Source organism: Bacillus rossius (genome assembly GCF_032445375.1).
Source record: "Bacillus rossius redtenbacheri isolate Brsri chromosome 4 unlocalized genomic scaffold, Brsri_v3 Brsri_v3_scf4_2, whole genome shotgun sequence".
Classification (NCBI taxonomy): Eukaryota; Metazoa; Arthropoda; class Insecta; order Phasmatodea; family Bacillidae; genus Bacillus; species Bacillus rossius.
In genome coordinates, this window is record NW_026962011.1 from 28,650,058 (window position 1) to 28,667,246 (window position 17,189).

General features: G+C 43.3%; 1 protein-coding gene across 1 annotated transcript; it reads right to left on the reverse strand.

The window, feature by feature from the left end:
* Positions 1-926: 926 nt before the first annotated feature.
* On the reverse strand, positions 927-15,466 carry LOC134542049 (receptor-interacting serine/threonine-protein kinase 4-like). The gene is made up of 7 exons (XM_063385903.1): positions 15,395-15,466; positions 12,987-13,077; positions 11,151-11,213; positions 9,744-9,827; positions 7,580-7,663; positions 2,619-2,956; positions 927-1,647 (listed from the first exon to the last, which is right to left on the reverse strand). The coding sequence occupies exons 2-7, from the start codon at positions 13,059-13,061 to the stop codon at positions 1,368-1,370; spliced, it is 924 nt and encodes a 307-aa protein (XP_063241973.1). The 5' UTR covers positions 13,062-13,077; positions 15,395-15,466; the 3' UTR covers positions 927-1,367.
* Between the last annotated feature and the right edge of the window lie 1,723 nt (positions 15,467-17,189).

A 17,189-nucleotide genomic window follows, 5' to 3' on the forward strand; every position in this document is an offset into this window, starting at 1 on the left:
GATCCCTCCCTCTTGGCCTTTGCTTCTGAGACATCGGGAACCATGGCATAGTGCTCCATTATTTCTTTTTAATGGCATAATGAAATTGGCACACCTCGCAAGTAAATCCACGGGACTATAATTTAAAAAATGTAGGTATTTATTATAAGTGTTCAAGCTCTGCTACATGACTTTAGTGTATATGATTTGGTTTGTATCTTATATGCTCATTGACTGCTCAGATGTAACAATAAATTTTCCTTTAGTAATAAAGGTTGCAGGACCAAGCCAGATTTCTTTGTTCTTCCTGATCGCCCTTTGCATTGCCCTCTGTGATTATTTTACCGTCCAGAGGCTTTTGATAAGTTATGGTTTGACAACTATTTTTGTACCTTTATTTAGTTACACTTTTGGTTTGGCCTCAGGAGGGGGTTACAAATTTTAGAAACAAAATTCCACATTATAGATTGTTGCTGAATCAAAATATATATTTTTTTTTTTTACAGAATGTATGCTTTTTTTATTTTTTGTGCTGGGAAAGTTGTGGGTGAGGGTTAAGAGCTCCAGCATTAGAACTTCATCTCTGGAAATGTGGTAGGCTCTGTAGTTATATATTCTCGACTTAAAGCCTTCAAATTGAAGCTATGTTGGATTTATCCTATTTTGGTTTCCTTACTTTCGATTTGGTTAGTACAATTTGAGAACAGATGAGTTTATCTGAAGTTTACTGTGTGTACTATTTTCATTATTTTAGTTTGTGGAATCACCAATAATGACAACAAATACTCACCTCAGATATAATTTAAAAATTGCTACAAAGAAACAAATCGAGTTTGAGGAGTGACTTAAGTAATACTTGTCGAGAAAAATTTTATTCAAGGCATTTAAAAATTAAAATTGGTGAATGCATTTAAAAACTGGCCCAAGATTAAATTAAACTTGTAAACTTAATTTGGCCTATCTATTTTAGTTCAAGCTTGATGCACTATTTACACTGCTGGTCATAGCTTACATATGCTGGTAATGTGAAGAGTAATAAGCATGATAGAAACTTGTTACAAACTTTCATTGAGTTTTTATGACAAACTTTCTGCATAATTAAATAATAGTGTTTGTTCTATGATTTTTCCCCAGGGCATTTGGTCAGAATTTTGAACTCATTTAAGTAAATTTGCTTTCGTGAATTGAACGATGTGTAGCTGTGTTTTTTAATGTCCTATTTAATTATGTGTTAGCTCACTAAAATAAAACTCTGCACATCTCCACCAACATTCTGCACTGCGTTCTGGCTTCCGGCCGCATGGGTCCAAGCGCGATGCACATGGATGGGGTATCCATCTGTGTCGGAGACTCTGGCTTGAAGGACTTGAGGGAGGCTGCTGGCGAGGTCATGCAGCCTGCGTGGTGTGCTCGGAGGATGCCTGGGCTGCACGGGACATCAGGTACTGCAGGACCTTCAAGCGGCCCCGGGACCGCGCTCTGTCCAGCGCGGTGCCCCCGTTCTCGTCGTGGGCGGCGAGGTCGGCCCCAGCCTCCACCAGGTATCGGACCACCCCCAGATGGCCGCCTTCCGCCGCCACGTGCAGGCCCGTCGAGCCGTGGCCATCGGCGCAGTCCAGGTCGGCGCCACGCTCGCTCAGGAGCCGCACCACCTCCAGGCGGCCGTACCTGACACGGCAACACCCCGGTCACACTCTGCACGCCGTCTGCACTGGCCACACCGAGAGACTACCGTGCACAAGGTGATGTTTCACCTCACATTGGCTCTACACCTTTCAGTACTTTGGGTATGTACATGTAACAACGTCGTTGTTGCATCATGACCAGCGTCGATGCGGGGTGTAGATACGATCCAAGTTTGGAGATGGTGAAGATGATCCCTGAGATTGTTTGAGGTGAGTTGAAGATAGTGATTTTCCAAACAACAAATGTGTCTTGGCTAGAAACCCTTTTGCGTTAGTATGTTATGAACTTTAAATTGGGAAATCACACCTACATTTGAATCTTCCATGCTACCGCATGTTTTAGTGTTTGTATGCACAATAACATTGCTTCAGTAAAAAAACTGTAGTCTATGGCATAAGCGGGCAATGTAGACATGGATGATGTTCAGTGGTTCTCCAATAAATCACACGGCATTTAAAGAAATCCATAGTCATTGAGCAAAGATCCCAAATTCTGAAATTTGAGGGATCATTTTTGAAATACATTTAGTGCACTCCATAGCTTCAACTGACAGTGCATTGTATAAAATCATAGGTTGTCGGTTCCTTTTATATCCTGAATTTTAAGGGAACTAGTGTCAGGGCAACAATTTTCTTAATATAAGGATTTACATCTTATCCAACATATTTATTAACCAAACTGTAACCATCGGAAAATATTATCAAATTTAAGGTTTTATTGTTTTATCATGTCTAAGGATTATTTTATTAATACATATCAATATCAAGCAAACTGCAAATACTATAAAAATACTGCATACAATTAATTGTAAAGACTAAAGAGGTGGCAATAATTTTCACACACACATACGCTAAAACCAAACATACACCAAACGCTGTTTAGAAGCAAAACGAAGCAATAAACTCAAAGCTATCATACGACCGGTATGTAATAAAAGCAACGAGTGAAGGCACCTGGCGGCGACCACGAGGGGCGTGGCACCTCCGTTGTCCCTGGCGTTCAGGTCGGCCCCCAGGTCCAGGAGTCTCGTGACCAGCGCCATACAGCCGCCTTCAGCGGCGCCATGCAGGATGGTGTCGCCGTCAGCCTCGGTGATATTGGGGCCCCGGGAACCCGACACCAGCACCTCGGCCAGCTCCATCACACAGAGGCTGCCGATCCTCCACAGCGGGAAGGCGTGCCCGTATGCCACGGTCTGCAGTTGCTGGTAGGCCACGCTGCCATGGTCCAGTGCCGACTCCAGCCCTCGCCTCAGTGTCCCCCAATCCTGGTCCTTGTAGAATTCACTAAGCTGCAACAATACACACCATGTGCCATTGTGCAGGCAACACAGAGTACAACACAGAGGCTGCCGATCCTCCACAGCGGGAAGGCCTGCCCATATGCCACGGTCTGCAGCTGCTGGTAGGCCACGCTGTCATGGTCCAGTGCTGACTCCAGCCCTCGCCTCAGTGTCCCCCAATCCTGGTCCTTGTAGAATTCACTAAGCTGCAACAATACACACCATGTGCCATTGTGCAGGCAACACAGAGTACAACACAGAGGCTGCCGATCCTCCACAGCGGGAAGGCGTGCCCATATGCCACGGTCTGCAGCTGCTGGTAGGCCACGCTGCCATGGTCCAGTGCCGACTCCAGCCCTCGCCTCAGTGTCCCCCAATCCTGGTCCTTGTAGAATTCACTAAGCTGCAACAATACACACCATGTGCCATTGTGCAGGCAACACAGAGTACAACACAGAGGCTGCCGATCCTCCACAGCGGGAAGGCGTGCCCATATGCCACGGTCTGCAGCTGCTGGTAGGCCACGCTGTCATGGTCCAGTGCTGACTCCAGCCCTCGCCTCAGTGTCCCCCAATCCTGGTCCTTGTAGAATTCACTCAGATGCAACAACACACACCATGTGCCATTGTGCAGGCAACACAGAGTACAACACAGAGGCTGCCGATCCTCCACAGCGGGAAGGCGTGCCCATATGCCACGGTCTGCAGCTGCTGGTAGGCCACGCTGTCATGGTCCAGTGCCGACTCCAGCCCTCGCCTCAGTGTCCCTCAATCCTGGTCCTTGTAGAATTCACTCAGATGCAACAACACACACCATGTGCCACTGTGCATGCAACACAGAGTACAACACAGAGGCTGCCGATCCTCCACAGCGGGAAGGCGTGCCCATATGCCACGGTCTGCAGCTGCTGGTAGGCCACGCTGCCATGGTCCAGTGCCGACTCCAGCCCTCGCCTCAGTGTCCCCCAATCCTGGTCCTTGTAGAATTCACTAAGCTGCAACAACACACACCATGTGCCATTGTGCAGGCAACACAGAGTACAACACAGAGGCTGCCGATCCTCTACAGCGGGAAGGCGTGCCCATATGCCACGGTCTGCAGCTGCTGGTAGGCCACGCTGCCATGGTCCAGTGCCGACTCCAGCCCTCGCCTCAGTGTCCCTCAATCCTGGTCCTTGTAGAATTCACTCAGATGCAACAACACACACCATGTGCCACTGTGCATGCAACACAGAGTACAACACAGAGGCTGCCGATCCTCCACAGCGGGAAGGCGTGCCCATATGCCACGGTCTGCAGCTGCTGGTAGGCCACGCTGCCATGGTCCAGTGCTGACTCCAGCCCTCGCCTCAGTGTCCCCCAATCCTGGTCCTTGTAGAATTCACTCAGATGCAACAACACACACCATGTGCCACTGTGCATGCAACACAGAGTACAACACAGAGGCTGCCGATCCTCCACAGCGGGAAGGCGTGCCCATATGCCACGGTCTGCAGCTGCTGGTAGGCCACGCTGTCATGGTCCAGTGCTGACTCCAGCCCTCGCCTCAGTGTCCCTCAATCCTGGTCCTTGTAGAATTCACTCAGCTACAACAACACACACCATGTACCATTGTGCAGGCAACACAGAGTACAACACAGAGGCTGCCGATCCTCCACAGCGGGAAGGCGTGCCCATATGCCACGGTCTGCAGCTGCTGGTAGGCCACGCTGCCATGGTCCAGTGCTGACTCCAGCCCTCGCCTCAGTGTCCCCCAATCCTGGTCCTTGTAGAATTCACTCAGATGCAACAACACACACCATGTGCCACTGTGCATGCAACACAGAGTACAACACAGAGGCTGCCGATCCTCCACAGCGGGAAGGCGTGCCCATATGCCACGGTCTGCAGCTGCTGGTAGGCCACGCTGCCATGGTCCAGTGCTGACTCCAGCCCTCGCCTCAGTGTCCCCCAATCCTGGTCCTTGTAGAATTCACTCAGATGCAACAACACACACCATGTGCCACTGTGCATGCAACACAGAGTACAACACAGAGGCTGCCGATCCTCCACAGCGGGAAGGCGTGCCCATATGCCACGGTCTGCAGCTGCTGGTAGGCCACGCTGCCATGGTCCAGTGCTGACTCCAGCCCTCGCCTCAGTGTCCCCCAATCCTGGTCCTTGTAGAATTCACTCAGATGCAACAACACACACCATGTGCCACTGTGCATGCAACACAGAGTACAACACAGAGGCTGCCGATCCTCCACAGCGGGAAGGCGTGCCCATATGCCACGGTCTGCAGCTGCTGGTAGGCCACGCTGCCATGGTCCAGTGCTGACTCCAGCCCTCGCCTCAGTGTCCTCCAATCTTGGTCCTTGTAGAATTCACTCAGCTACAACAACACACACCATGTGCCATTGTGCAGGCAACACAGAGTACAACACAGAGGCTTCCGATCCTCCACAGCGGGAAGGCGTGCCCATATGCCACGGTCTGCAGCTGCTGGTAGGCCACGCTGCCATGGTCCAGTGCTGACTCCAGCCCTCGCCTCAGTGTCCCCCAATCCTGGTCCTTGTAGAATTCACTCAGATGCAACAACACACACCATGTGCCATTGTGCAGGCAACACAGAGTACAACACAGAGGCTTCCGATCCTCCACAGCGGGAAGGCGTGCCCATATGCCACGGTCTGCAGCTGCTGGTAGGCCACGCTGCCATGGTCCAGTGCTGACTCCAGCCCTCGCCTCAGTGTCCCCCAATCCTGGTCCTTGTAGAATTCACTCAGATGCAACAACACACACCATGTGCCATTGTGCAGGCAACACAGAGTACAACACAGAGGCTGCCGATCCTCCACAGCGGGAAGGCGTGCCCATATGCCACGGTCTGCAGCTGCTGGTAGGCCACGCTGTCATGGTCCAGTGCCGACTCCAGCCCTCGCCTCAGTGTCCCCCAATCCTGGTCCTTGTAGAATTCACTCAGCTGCAACAACACACACCATGTGCCATTGTGCATGCAACACAGAACATCCACCTACATCCACCGTGGTCCTGTATTGGCTACTTGCTTAAGTCTGCTTGTGTCATGGAACAAGCCATCCAGGAGTTACACTGACACGGGCAAACAATATTACATGTTTTTTTCTTTACCATCTATTGTCATTTACCAGGACCTTTATGAGACCAAGTGCACCAGTACGTACCGAAAAGTTGTATAATACTTCCATGAGTTGAGTCTGAGATATTATTGGATTGCCAGTCCTAGGTCCATTAATGTGACCTCTAGAGCCAGTGTAACCCAAAATAGCTCCTAAAGATTTATAATGGCTGTTGATACTAACAATTGAACGTGATCAAGAATGAAGCGGCGTAGTGCAAATAATCTATGAATTTATTTGCTTTGGAACTGGTAAACAAGGATATTGGGTTTCCCGAGGCCTCCGCGCGGAGTGGCGCGACTAAACACTGCCTTTCTGGACTTTTCGGGTGGCGAATCGGCCCAGGGTGACGCGACACTTCCTACCCCCCTCCCCCCCAAGACGGTTCCAGAAAGTCTGTCAAGATTATAAAAGCAGCGACGCAGGCCTCCGCGGGATTTTCGAGAGTTCGGAGAGTTCCGGAGTGTAAATAAGTGCGAGACCCCTTAGAGAGTGGCTGGACGCGTAGCGGCGGGACCGCGTGAGTGCGGCTGAGTGGCGAGAGACTGTGTGGGGACAGGCGCGAGGTAAGAGGTGAAACACTGTTGAGCCTGGCTACAGTGAGGAGTGCGAACTGTGGAACTGGACAGTCGATAAGCGACTTGTGAACAGACTTTTTTTTTTTTATATACGAGTGATGTGATCAGACCTTTTTTATGTGCGAAAATTTATTAATAATTCAAATTTTAGTAATTAATAAAACTGTAATAAAACTTAATTGGGCTATCTCTTACGAACCCAATTATTTCCAAATAGGTCGTAACAACACACATAAAATTATATGTGATTTAAATCACATACTTTAGTGATTGATATTGAATACTTGTCCATATAATTAAAAAGGTTTAATTATTTTGAATATTAGTTATAGAAATCTTGATTATAAACTATTTTAAGTGTAGTTTGAAGTGTATTTATTTAAATGAGTTTATGTTTCCGTATGTATAATTTATTTGCATTATAAATTTTATCATTTTTTTTATAAATAATTAAAATCTAATCAATTAGAATACATTCAGCACATTTATGGAACTTCATTATTAATAAAAATATCCGAGTAATTTAGCTACTCAATAAAATAATTAATTTTATACACATGTTTATGTTATTATTGATTTAAATTTGATTGAATTTTTACTTTATCAGCCGTATTTATTATATCACCCCAGTCCTATTATTATAATATTCTTTTTATTAATTATTTTTGCATGCATAATTAAAGTTAGTAGGCATTTTATCACGCCAAGCAAGTATTACTTCTAACGCGCGTACATACGTTTTTTGAAATAGTGTTTGATACCACAGTAACTCCGGTAGCCCTGGGGAACGGATGCTTGTTTTTGGCCGGCAGAGCCACAGCGCGGCTGAATGGGGGCGTGAGTGCCACAGCTGCTAGCAACTGGCGCCGCCTGCGGCCAGAGGAGGAACTAGCGCTCATTCCGACGCCGACTCACCACGTGGTCCAGTTCAGGCTTGGCGACGGAACACTCCTGAGGGCTGTTGAGCGGTCCTTGAAGCCGTCTGGAGAGCGTCTGCACCTGGAATTACACAAGTTTAAAACCCATGTTTAAACGTTTCTTATCGCTATTATACGTCACATTACTCACAGTTACATGTCGAAACAATTAGCTACTCATTCATTAGAGCCATACACATTTTCTCGAAAATATTTGTGGACAGTTTGTTCTGAAAGCATACGTACGGCTGAAGTTATTGGCAATGGAGTAGCACACAACTACCTCTACTCTGAAAACAATGCAATCCACTGAATGAAACGAAACAGAGAGCTAGGAATAAACAAACGTTTCAAGTTATTGTATCACGAAATTGAGTTATTTTTAAGCACAATTAATTTTCGACTAGTTAAACAACGGGTTAAATTACAACCATCTGATGAATTGTATTATTTCTGTAGTTGGAAAAGAGGTAGCCCAAAATGCCCCAACGTAGATTCAGCAAATTTTAAACAGGGAAAAATTCTTACACACTCAATGAATAAACAGCATAGACTAGTGTGGTCACAGAACGTAGGTATTGCTACATACCCCACCTATGTATCCTCCAACGATAAGCCCAACTACACTGTAACTGAGAAATGTAGTGTATGTGGCCCCACCGGAAATAAGCTAGGTCCATTACGCTCTCAATCACAGGAAGTCGGGACTACCTCGCCAGAACTCAAACCCTGATTGCCTCAGACCTGGATGCTAGGGACTCATACAATCACTGCTAGGGACTCACACGAGCAATGCTAGGGACTCATACGATCACTGCTAGGGACTCACACGAGGAATGCTAGAGACTCACGCGAGCAATGCTAGGGACTCACACGAGCAAAGCTAGGGACTCCCACGAGCAACATCGAACTCTACCTGTTAGAATTTTCCTGACACACGATAGGTAATTGGAAATAATACAGTTTTATTTGTTAATAAGTAAAAAAAAATGTATTTAATTACAGTATTATAAACATTTGAAACCACAAAAACCCAGAAACATTTAGCAACGTAAAGTTTCCCTCAAGAAAAGATTTAACTATTTTAGCCATCTTGCGTTGACTTAAATATTGGAGCATAGTTGTTCCAACAAGCCTTTTTGTGGGCAAAAGAGCAAATTCCTACCAGGTGGCTGTATGCGTACATCATGTGGCATAAACAGTCAAGAAGAGAGCGAATGGTTTTCACGTTAAAGTGGAATAGTAAATATTGCTTGAGTGTACAGAGAATCTTCAAATCTACCCTGTCGAAGACGAAGCCGATACACTTTCTATTGTGATACCTTATCGAGTAACACATGCTTATCTATTGCTGAAACACGTCATATCTGCTTAGTGAAATTCTCGGTTATCATTGACGTAAAATTTTAATCGTAATTTTTTTATAACCTAGTTGTTGAGATCTGCATGCTGTGAGTTTAGGTAATTTTTTCTTGAGAAAGTCTATTAACCTAGAAAGGAATAAAAATTTGTTTAGTTTCATGCTGAATCTTCTGATAACTTTAAAACATTTTTCACCTCTATCTTCGTTCGAAAAATTAAAATCTGAAAATAAATAATTTTCAGCATCATTTATTAGTTTAGTATCTTAGGCCTAAATAATTTTTTTTCGTGCTGTAAAATTAAAATAGGCAAATGTTAATGTAAAACCATTTAATAAAAAACATGATTCAATTAATAGCTTTAAGTTAATTTAACGGCGAATAATTTGATTTTACCTGTTATGTGAAACACACTTGTGTATGTTTCTTAAATACTGCGTAATGGAGCAGCTTGAAAATTATTTTTTTTTCCAGACTGGATGAATTTTTAAAACACCATGCAATTAGTCTTTCAACATATTATATTTATTTGTTTACGTTGAAATTAAGAACTTAGAAACTTTTTAGTTTAACTCTAGCTGCAGGTTATAAATGTATCTATTTATATAATAACATATATAACATCCTAATAGCTTATATTGTCTTAATAACTGGAACCAAAATGTACGTACGCAAGATAAAATCACTTTTGAAATATAATTTTAGCACAAGAATATGTTTAAAAACACTAAATATTTTTTTAAACTCTATATGTTTATGATATTTTCATTAATATTATTTTACTGAAATAATATCTCTTACTGTGTTGTTTAGATGCTTCTCTCTCTCCGTAAGTTCCTGTACATGTTGATTTGCCTCTGTCAGCAGCCCGCTGAGATTTTTAACCTGTCATAACATGCAAGTTTCACATTGATGCAGGCACACCAAAATACACAAACACGTAAATTTATAACAAGCAATTTTTATGCACTTCATGAAACTATGCCAAAATACATTTTATATTTTAATTATGCAATAGGCAACTATAAGTAAATTATGCGACATCATTTGGCGAATGCTGAACACATGGAAACACGTGATTGTGTCATATTTTAAAACTGATAGTTGTGTAATTTTCCTGACGATCACAAACATTTGACAACTGAAGCATTTTGAGTGACTCAGTAAAGAGTGAATCTCATAATCATGTGTTAACACTGACGAAAGTTCGTTACTGTGTCCGAAAAAGAGTTCCCTGTCCGTCCTTTTCTGTAGCCTCTTGCTGCAGTTACTGGAAACCGACCTCTCTGTCTTGTCCGATAGCATCTATGTCAATCCCTGTTCTTATTCTGTCTCCAACCTTTCTCTCAAACATACCACTCAGTCATGCACTCCTTACTACGTAGTCAATCAGGAATGAATTTAACAGTCGAGATAGCAAAAGCAACTCGAGTGAAGAACGGTCAGTGTAGAGATTCCAGCCTGCAGCTGTTCTGATTAGAGTCAAGCCTGAGAATTATTTATTAGGTTCCACAAAATGACATCCTTATTTGTATAGGTTCGTGACTGGTTCACAGTCTTCCCTTTACACGAGTGTAAACTGTGATCCAAGTGCTTAAGTTGGAGAAAAGTAAACAAGTACGAAGCAAATGATGTTGTTAAAACTATTCGCTAATTGACCCAGCATTTCATGAAGTTGAAACTGTACAAAATCCACACTCTACCCCAAGAAATTCATTTAAAATAAGGACTCAAAAGAATTACAGTGTAAACTAGTCAAATATTACCTGCAAAATAATCTGCTGGTTTTCTCGCTCTTTAGCTTCGAGTTGCATTTGTAGAATGCGAACCTGTAAGTATCGAATAATAACTGTTAAAAAAAAACTACCATAATGCACTACTGCTTTAATATTACGATTTGAACTTTAATATTGATAATATTCAGGCTATTACGCAATACTGATGAATCATTATTCTAAAAGAAGCATTTCTGCAGTGTCTCGCAGATATTTACCTGTGAAATTTTCCGGGTTACACGCCTAAGAAACACAAAAGTGGTTTTTATGTAAACTGTGCTTTAAAGATTTTTCTAATCCCAACAAACTCATCAATACTTTGAAAAAAAAAAGCGACAGTATAAAATATGAGCACTGCATTTATTAAATTTATTCTGGTGTCAAATATATTAGTGGATTTGTCGGATAGATAGGACTTACTCATTTCTCTGACCTTTTTGTCGTTATTGATGGGCTGCAAGTCCGCATCCTGAGCGCCTCGAACATATCTCCCTACCTGAAAAGTAAAATATTTAGTATAATTTTGTACTTACACTTAAAAACAATTTATTTTAAAAGTTAGAATGGAAAAAGAAATTGCTTGAGTCATTACAGGCACATAAAAACAATTTATTTTAAAAGTTAGAATGGAAAAAGAAAATGCTTGAGTCATTGGCAGGCACTCAGAATTCCGGCGAAAAACAAAAGAATCGCGTTTTGCCCATAATTTCGTATATATACGAAGGTATGCAGTTCTACTTCAGGCACTGATCACTGGCTACTTATCTGTGTGAAATAATATTTTCTTACTGGACTGAGCTACTAATGATGCGGTCATTGCAAGGTTTCTTAGTTCGTTGTTCATTGTCAAGGGAAAAAAACGTGGGGGAACTTAAACATATTGAATATACTACTAGAAATTCGAAGCTATAGGCCTACTCCCTCCTCTTTGATATGCAAAACTATTTAATCTAGTAAACACCACAATTGCAAACCTAAAAATTATCAATACCAGTTATTTAATTTTTTGATGTCTATATGAACGGAATAAATTTGTTATTTTATTTTCTGAAATTCTTAATTTGATCTTCGTGTTCAACTGAGATTTTTATTAATGGTTTTGTATATTATTTTTCACCCTGAAGAACCTATGTTTGTTAACGATCCCGAAACAACCTATAATAAAGTCAAATACACCATGCAATAATCACGACATTTTCCAGCCGCAGACAACACTTCACATTCGTAAATAAAATCAACGAGGTGTCATTATTCTATGGACTGAAAACCGTTTTGAAAACAGGGATGCACTTTGTACTTTCCTTCTAATGTCAAGTGATTGTGATTCGCGCGGGTTTAAACCATGTCGTGTCCGATGGACGGCGATCCAATACAGAATCAATCTTATTGCACACGTATTTGAAGTTCAGTTTGCTGCAAAAACTAACAGAAATGTAGCATGCCTGTTTGAGTCGCACCGAAAATCTCTCCAGACTGCCTTGCGAACATAGTGCGTGTGTATTGTCTTGGCCATCGTGAATATGATACGCAAAAAAAGGGTTTCATATGGTAATCACTAGACTCTTCGAAATGTTGCTGATTCATTTGGTGTCAGTCGCAATGTCCAGTTTACTTGCCTATTGGCTGATTAATTACTGTGAAACCGTCTAGACTAGGTCACTGCACTGCCAACTGGGGGTCAACTGACTCCCAGCCGTAGAGGGGAGTGATGAGAGCATTGTGATCCAATAATCATACATGTTTGCAGTCCACTTAGTGACCAAAAGAATTTGCGAAATTTTCGGGTCTCTAGTAATAATTTAGACATTTATCGAGATAATGTCCTATGGATAGGGACACCTGTATTTCACGATTTCATTTCATGTCAAGGTATTTCACAAAACACTGTAGCTTTTTCTAAGAGTCATGCCAAATTGAGAGGGTGCAGCAGTACGGTGACCACATTCTCATTGGCACCGTCAAGAGCCGGACGACACCTCTCACCGACCTCAGCCAATAACCACAGGAGAAAAGCTACAGTATTTTGTGAAATACCTTGACACTAAATGTATTCGCGAAATACAGGTGTCCCTACCTATGGATCAGCGGGAGACGGAGAAGGCATACAACACAAGTGACAGCCAATGAGCAGTTGTCTCACCCTACCGGTCGTACACACACCGCGCGTCTTACCGACGTCTACACTGTGGGGCATCAGCTACTGGCTGGACAGCCAGGCTCGAATGGACTGAGGATTGTGCAGTCGAGCCTGCTGAAGCAGTCAGCTCACCTGGGCGCTGGAATCTGCGCCTGAACCCAGCGCCACCAGCGCCACCAGCGCCACCACGTGCTGCAGAGTCGACATCGCAGCGCGGCAAGGTCTGAAACAGAAGTTCTCGTCCGCTGTAGCACAGATGTGCGGTGACCGAGTACAAGGCCCGCGAACTGGGGAGAGATTGGCGACTGCGCAGTACAGATTTCATACAATTTATTGGACATACGTAGGGCCATGCATATTTCGCGAAAAGATTCCGAGACTAGTTATAAGTTAAAACACGGTAGCATCGTATGTGTTTCGTGATTGGGGTGAATTTCTTTCAGGTACATGTCGATTGATACAACACCAATCAGAGTAATTCATTACGGAAGTAAACGCGTCCTGAGTGGCTCGGTCAAACAAGGCGCCGACTTCTCTCGGAGACGGCCGCCAATCGCGAGGAAGAAACCGCTGCTGCAGGTATATCTTGTTGCAGTCTAACGGGCGTTCCGATTTATTCGCGAAAAATGCCTGCCCCTAGACATACGTCATTGAATTGTTCCACTGTTTGTCATGGGAAAAAAAATCATGAATGCAAGATTATAAAAAAAACGAAAACATATACCCACATAAATCAAGCATAACTCAGCTGATGTGAAACAGATTAACTTAACGATGAACCTAAACAGGTATTATAGACAACACAACGAAAACACCAACGAACACAGTAGGTTTCCTATGACAAAACAGTTGCAACGTTTCGGGAACTGGCATCTGTTCCCGTCATCAGGCACAAACAGACTGATATCGGTCACTGGATTCTTGAATTGTTCCCACGACAAACAGTGCAAGTCTACAGTGGCGTATGTTCCGAGAAATTGTATTTAATCAAAATTCTCCATCGCATGAATCATGTAACGAATGCGCATTAGAGGCTGTGTGCCCTGTGCCACGTACTCTAAACACGTCATAACGCTTGTACACTCGTGGAGAATAGATTGCCACGTTTTTCTTGAAACAAAGAACAGCCGAGGTCGAGGTAGGCTAGAATTCAAACAGTTATACCTTCGACTCACTTATATGATTGGCTCACAGTTTATGTGACGGACTCTGTGATAATGAGAAACTCTCATCAATAAAAGTATCGAATCACAGGACACCCAGTCCATACATTTCTGAATGAGCAGTGGACTTTTACCCAATTGTACGCAGGACTGTGGAGTCCATTCCAGAGCTAAGTGAAACTGCGAATTTTTCCTGTCATAGTAATCAATACTTAATAACACACTTTTGCAATTTGGCATGTCGCGGATTCCTCATCAAATGTTCGGAAAACTTCCAATCTCCAGCGGTTGGGAGAACTTCTCGAGGAAGGTATGTTTACCGCAACAAATGACAAAATATTTGTTTCCGTTTGGCGAAATAAGTGCACAGATTTGGTCGAAAAAATATTTCATCGTACGAAAAATTTTCTGACCAAAAAAACAAAATGGTTAATTTTGAACTGAACCCTGTACTTTTTTTTGTGTGTGAATTTTGTTGCAAATGAAAAGGGACTAGGGCAGCAAATAGCCAGGCAGGTTAGCCAGGTCTACGTATTTTTTCGCGAAATTATTCTCAGACCAGCTGTAGCATTATTTGTGTATTGTGGTTGGCTGGGATTATTTCAGGCGCATGTCTACTGTCGGCACACCAATCACAGCCATCCGGTGCGGAAGCAAACGCGTCTTGAATGGCCCAGCCAAACAGGGAGGTGGCTTCTCCTGCAGGCAATTACAAAGGAAATAATCGATAGCGTCGTATATACCTTTTTTTGCAGTCTAATGAGTAGAGACCGGAAAAAAATCGCGGGTTCAATGACCTTCAGGATAGACTCCAATATCCTCTACACACTCGGGCAAATGCCACCTGTACATTGCCTGCCGACTTGTGAGTCGTCTCGACTGGGTGGCCTGTGATTCGGCACTTCTATGAGTGAGGGTCTCTAATTGGCCCCCAGTCCTCCAGATTAACAGTGAACCGATGGTAGAAGCAGCACAAAGGTATAATTATTTGAATTTTAGCATAACACGAAATTAATCTGCGAATTTTTCAGGTCTAATGAGTAGAGACATGCAAAATTCGCGGATTCATTTCGCGATTGGCTAGCATCAAAACAACTATACCTTCGTACCGCTTCTGCGATTGGCCCACATTTTATCCAGGGAACTGTGAGCCAATGGGAAACACTACACCAAGAAAGTGCCGAATTACGGACAGCCTGGTTGAGACGTCCCACGCGTCAGTAGCCAATGAACAGGTGTCATTTCCACGAGTATTTAAAGGACTGTGGAGTCTATCCTAGAGGTCAATGAATCCGCGAATTTTGCAGGTCTCTACTAATGAGTGATCGGATCGTGCTGCTACGTGTGTAGTGTGGCAACAGACCTGAACAAACCTACCTGAGCTGTGTGACGCTTGAGCGAGCAGGCGTCGCGACTCCACGACAGGCTGTGGTCGACTGCCCTGCGATGTCCGTGCCGGCGCTATCAGGGAGCCGGGGTCACGGCGTGACCTCCTCCCCCCCTCCCCCCCAACAAGACCCTCTTGAAGCACTGGGAGGACGGCGTCACCAACTGCAACTGCGACGCTTCTCTGGTTCGCCTTAGTGCCGTGCCTGGCCCATGGTTCGCGCGGAGTCCCGGATCGCCGGCCACGAACACGGACATGAACAGCAGCCAATGAACAGACGACACCAGCCCGACTGTGCAGAGGGTTGTGGAGTCCTTCCCTTGGCCCAGGACACGTGATCAGTAGAGTCCCGGAAATTTCGCGGATTCCTCTGGCCTCAGGATAGAACTCAAAGTTATAGGTGTGCTCGACCCATGTTTACTTTCCCATTGATTGATTTCTTAGCGAGAACATTTTTATCCTTGTTGTTTGGCACTACCTGATTCGCTTACTTCTCTCCTAGCTGGACATCGTTGGCTCACGGTCGTAGAGGGGCGTGTCCAAATAACTGAGGTCCAATCATGAACACAGTGCGACAGTGTGGAGGTTTGCATTCTAGCTTGCGACTAAATGAATGCGCGAAAATTCCGTGGCTCTAGTGATCAGAACCCTCCTCTGCCTCCCTCATGAACAGCAAAGACCGTATCAGGAATACTTTGTTTTGCATCTGCGTGCGAAAATAAAAAAAAAATAGGTGCGTATGCGCGTTATACTTATTTGGTGTAATAAAAATTAACTTTAATTTTTCATGCAAATAATAATATAATGTAAATAACAATATAACTGGAGATATATTATAAATTCAATCAAATTCAAACAAAATTAAAAAAGTAATTTTAATTATACAGTGGCTTACGGAATAAAAACTAATTTAAATAAATAAACCTGAAAAGGTTTATAAACACAATTTCTATCACTAATATTCACGACAAATAAATTTTCTTAATTATATGGACCAGTATTCCATATAATTCACTAAAGTATATGATTTAAAAGCACATAAATAATGTTAGTTTGTATGTAGTTTTTTTTTCATCCGATGAAAATTTAGTTGCATGGTGCGTGCGCATTCTCAAATTCACTCATAATTTTTTCACGATGCGCCTAAAGAAGTAGTATAACTTCAAAAATTAAGTTAAATTTTATCAAGCCCTGAGCATTAACCATGGTTTAAGTAACTTGTGCGAAATGAGCAGGACTCTGGCCCAATTGTGCATAGGACTGTGGAGTCTACTCTATATGTAATTGAGATCGCGAGTTTTCCAGTCCTTACATATAGCCATCCTACTTATTCCATTTTAAAAATAGTTTTAGCTTTACGTGACGTCTACAAGGAAGAAAATCCGATGCAGGACCATGTTGAAATATATTGAAAGGACATTACGGGCAGAGCTGTCGAAAGCTTTCAATAGAACTCGAAAAAAACAAAAAAACTTCTAGGCCTATATTTAGATTTCTTCACATTCGAACTACGCGCCGTTGCGTTTAATACTATTTGTAAAAGTTGACTTTGCACGTGTCCAGTTCACCGTGGCCGCTCTGTAGCTGCTTGTTTATTTTCCATCCGCGATAAGATCTTGATCTCTGAGGGCACTGCGCTGCTAGCATTTTAACGAGAGAAGAAACAAACAAACATTTACAAATACGCAGTAAAGAAGGAAAATAGTACACAATTCTTAGAAAAGTGATCTAAACACAACAAAATTCTTTTCATATATACTAACTCCAACAAACACAGGCCTACAT

Bases quoted from the DNA above. Each gene is read 5' to 3' on its own strand.
- LOC134542049 (XM_063385903.1), bottom strand. From the start codon at position 13,061: ATGTCGACTCTGCAGCACGTGGTGGCGCTGGTGGCGCTGGTGGCGCTG. The intron at 11,214-12,986 runs GTGAGCTGACTG...TTTACTTTTCAG, and splicing joins GCGCAGATTCCAGCGCCCAG to GTAGGGAGATATGTTCGAGG. The intron at 7,664-9,743 runs GTAAGAGATATT...GTGTAATTCCAG, and splicing joins AGAAGCATCTAAACAACACA to GTGCAGACGCTCTCCAGACG.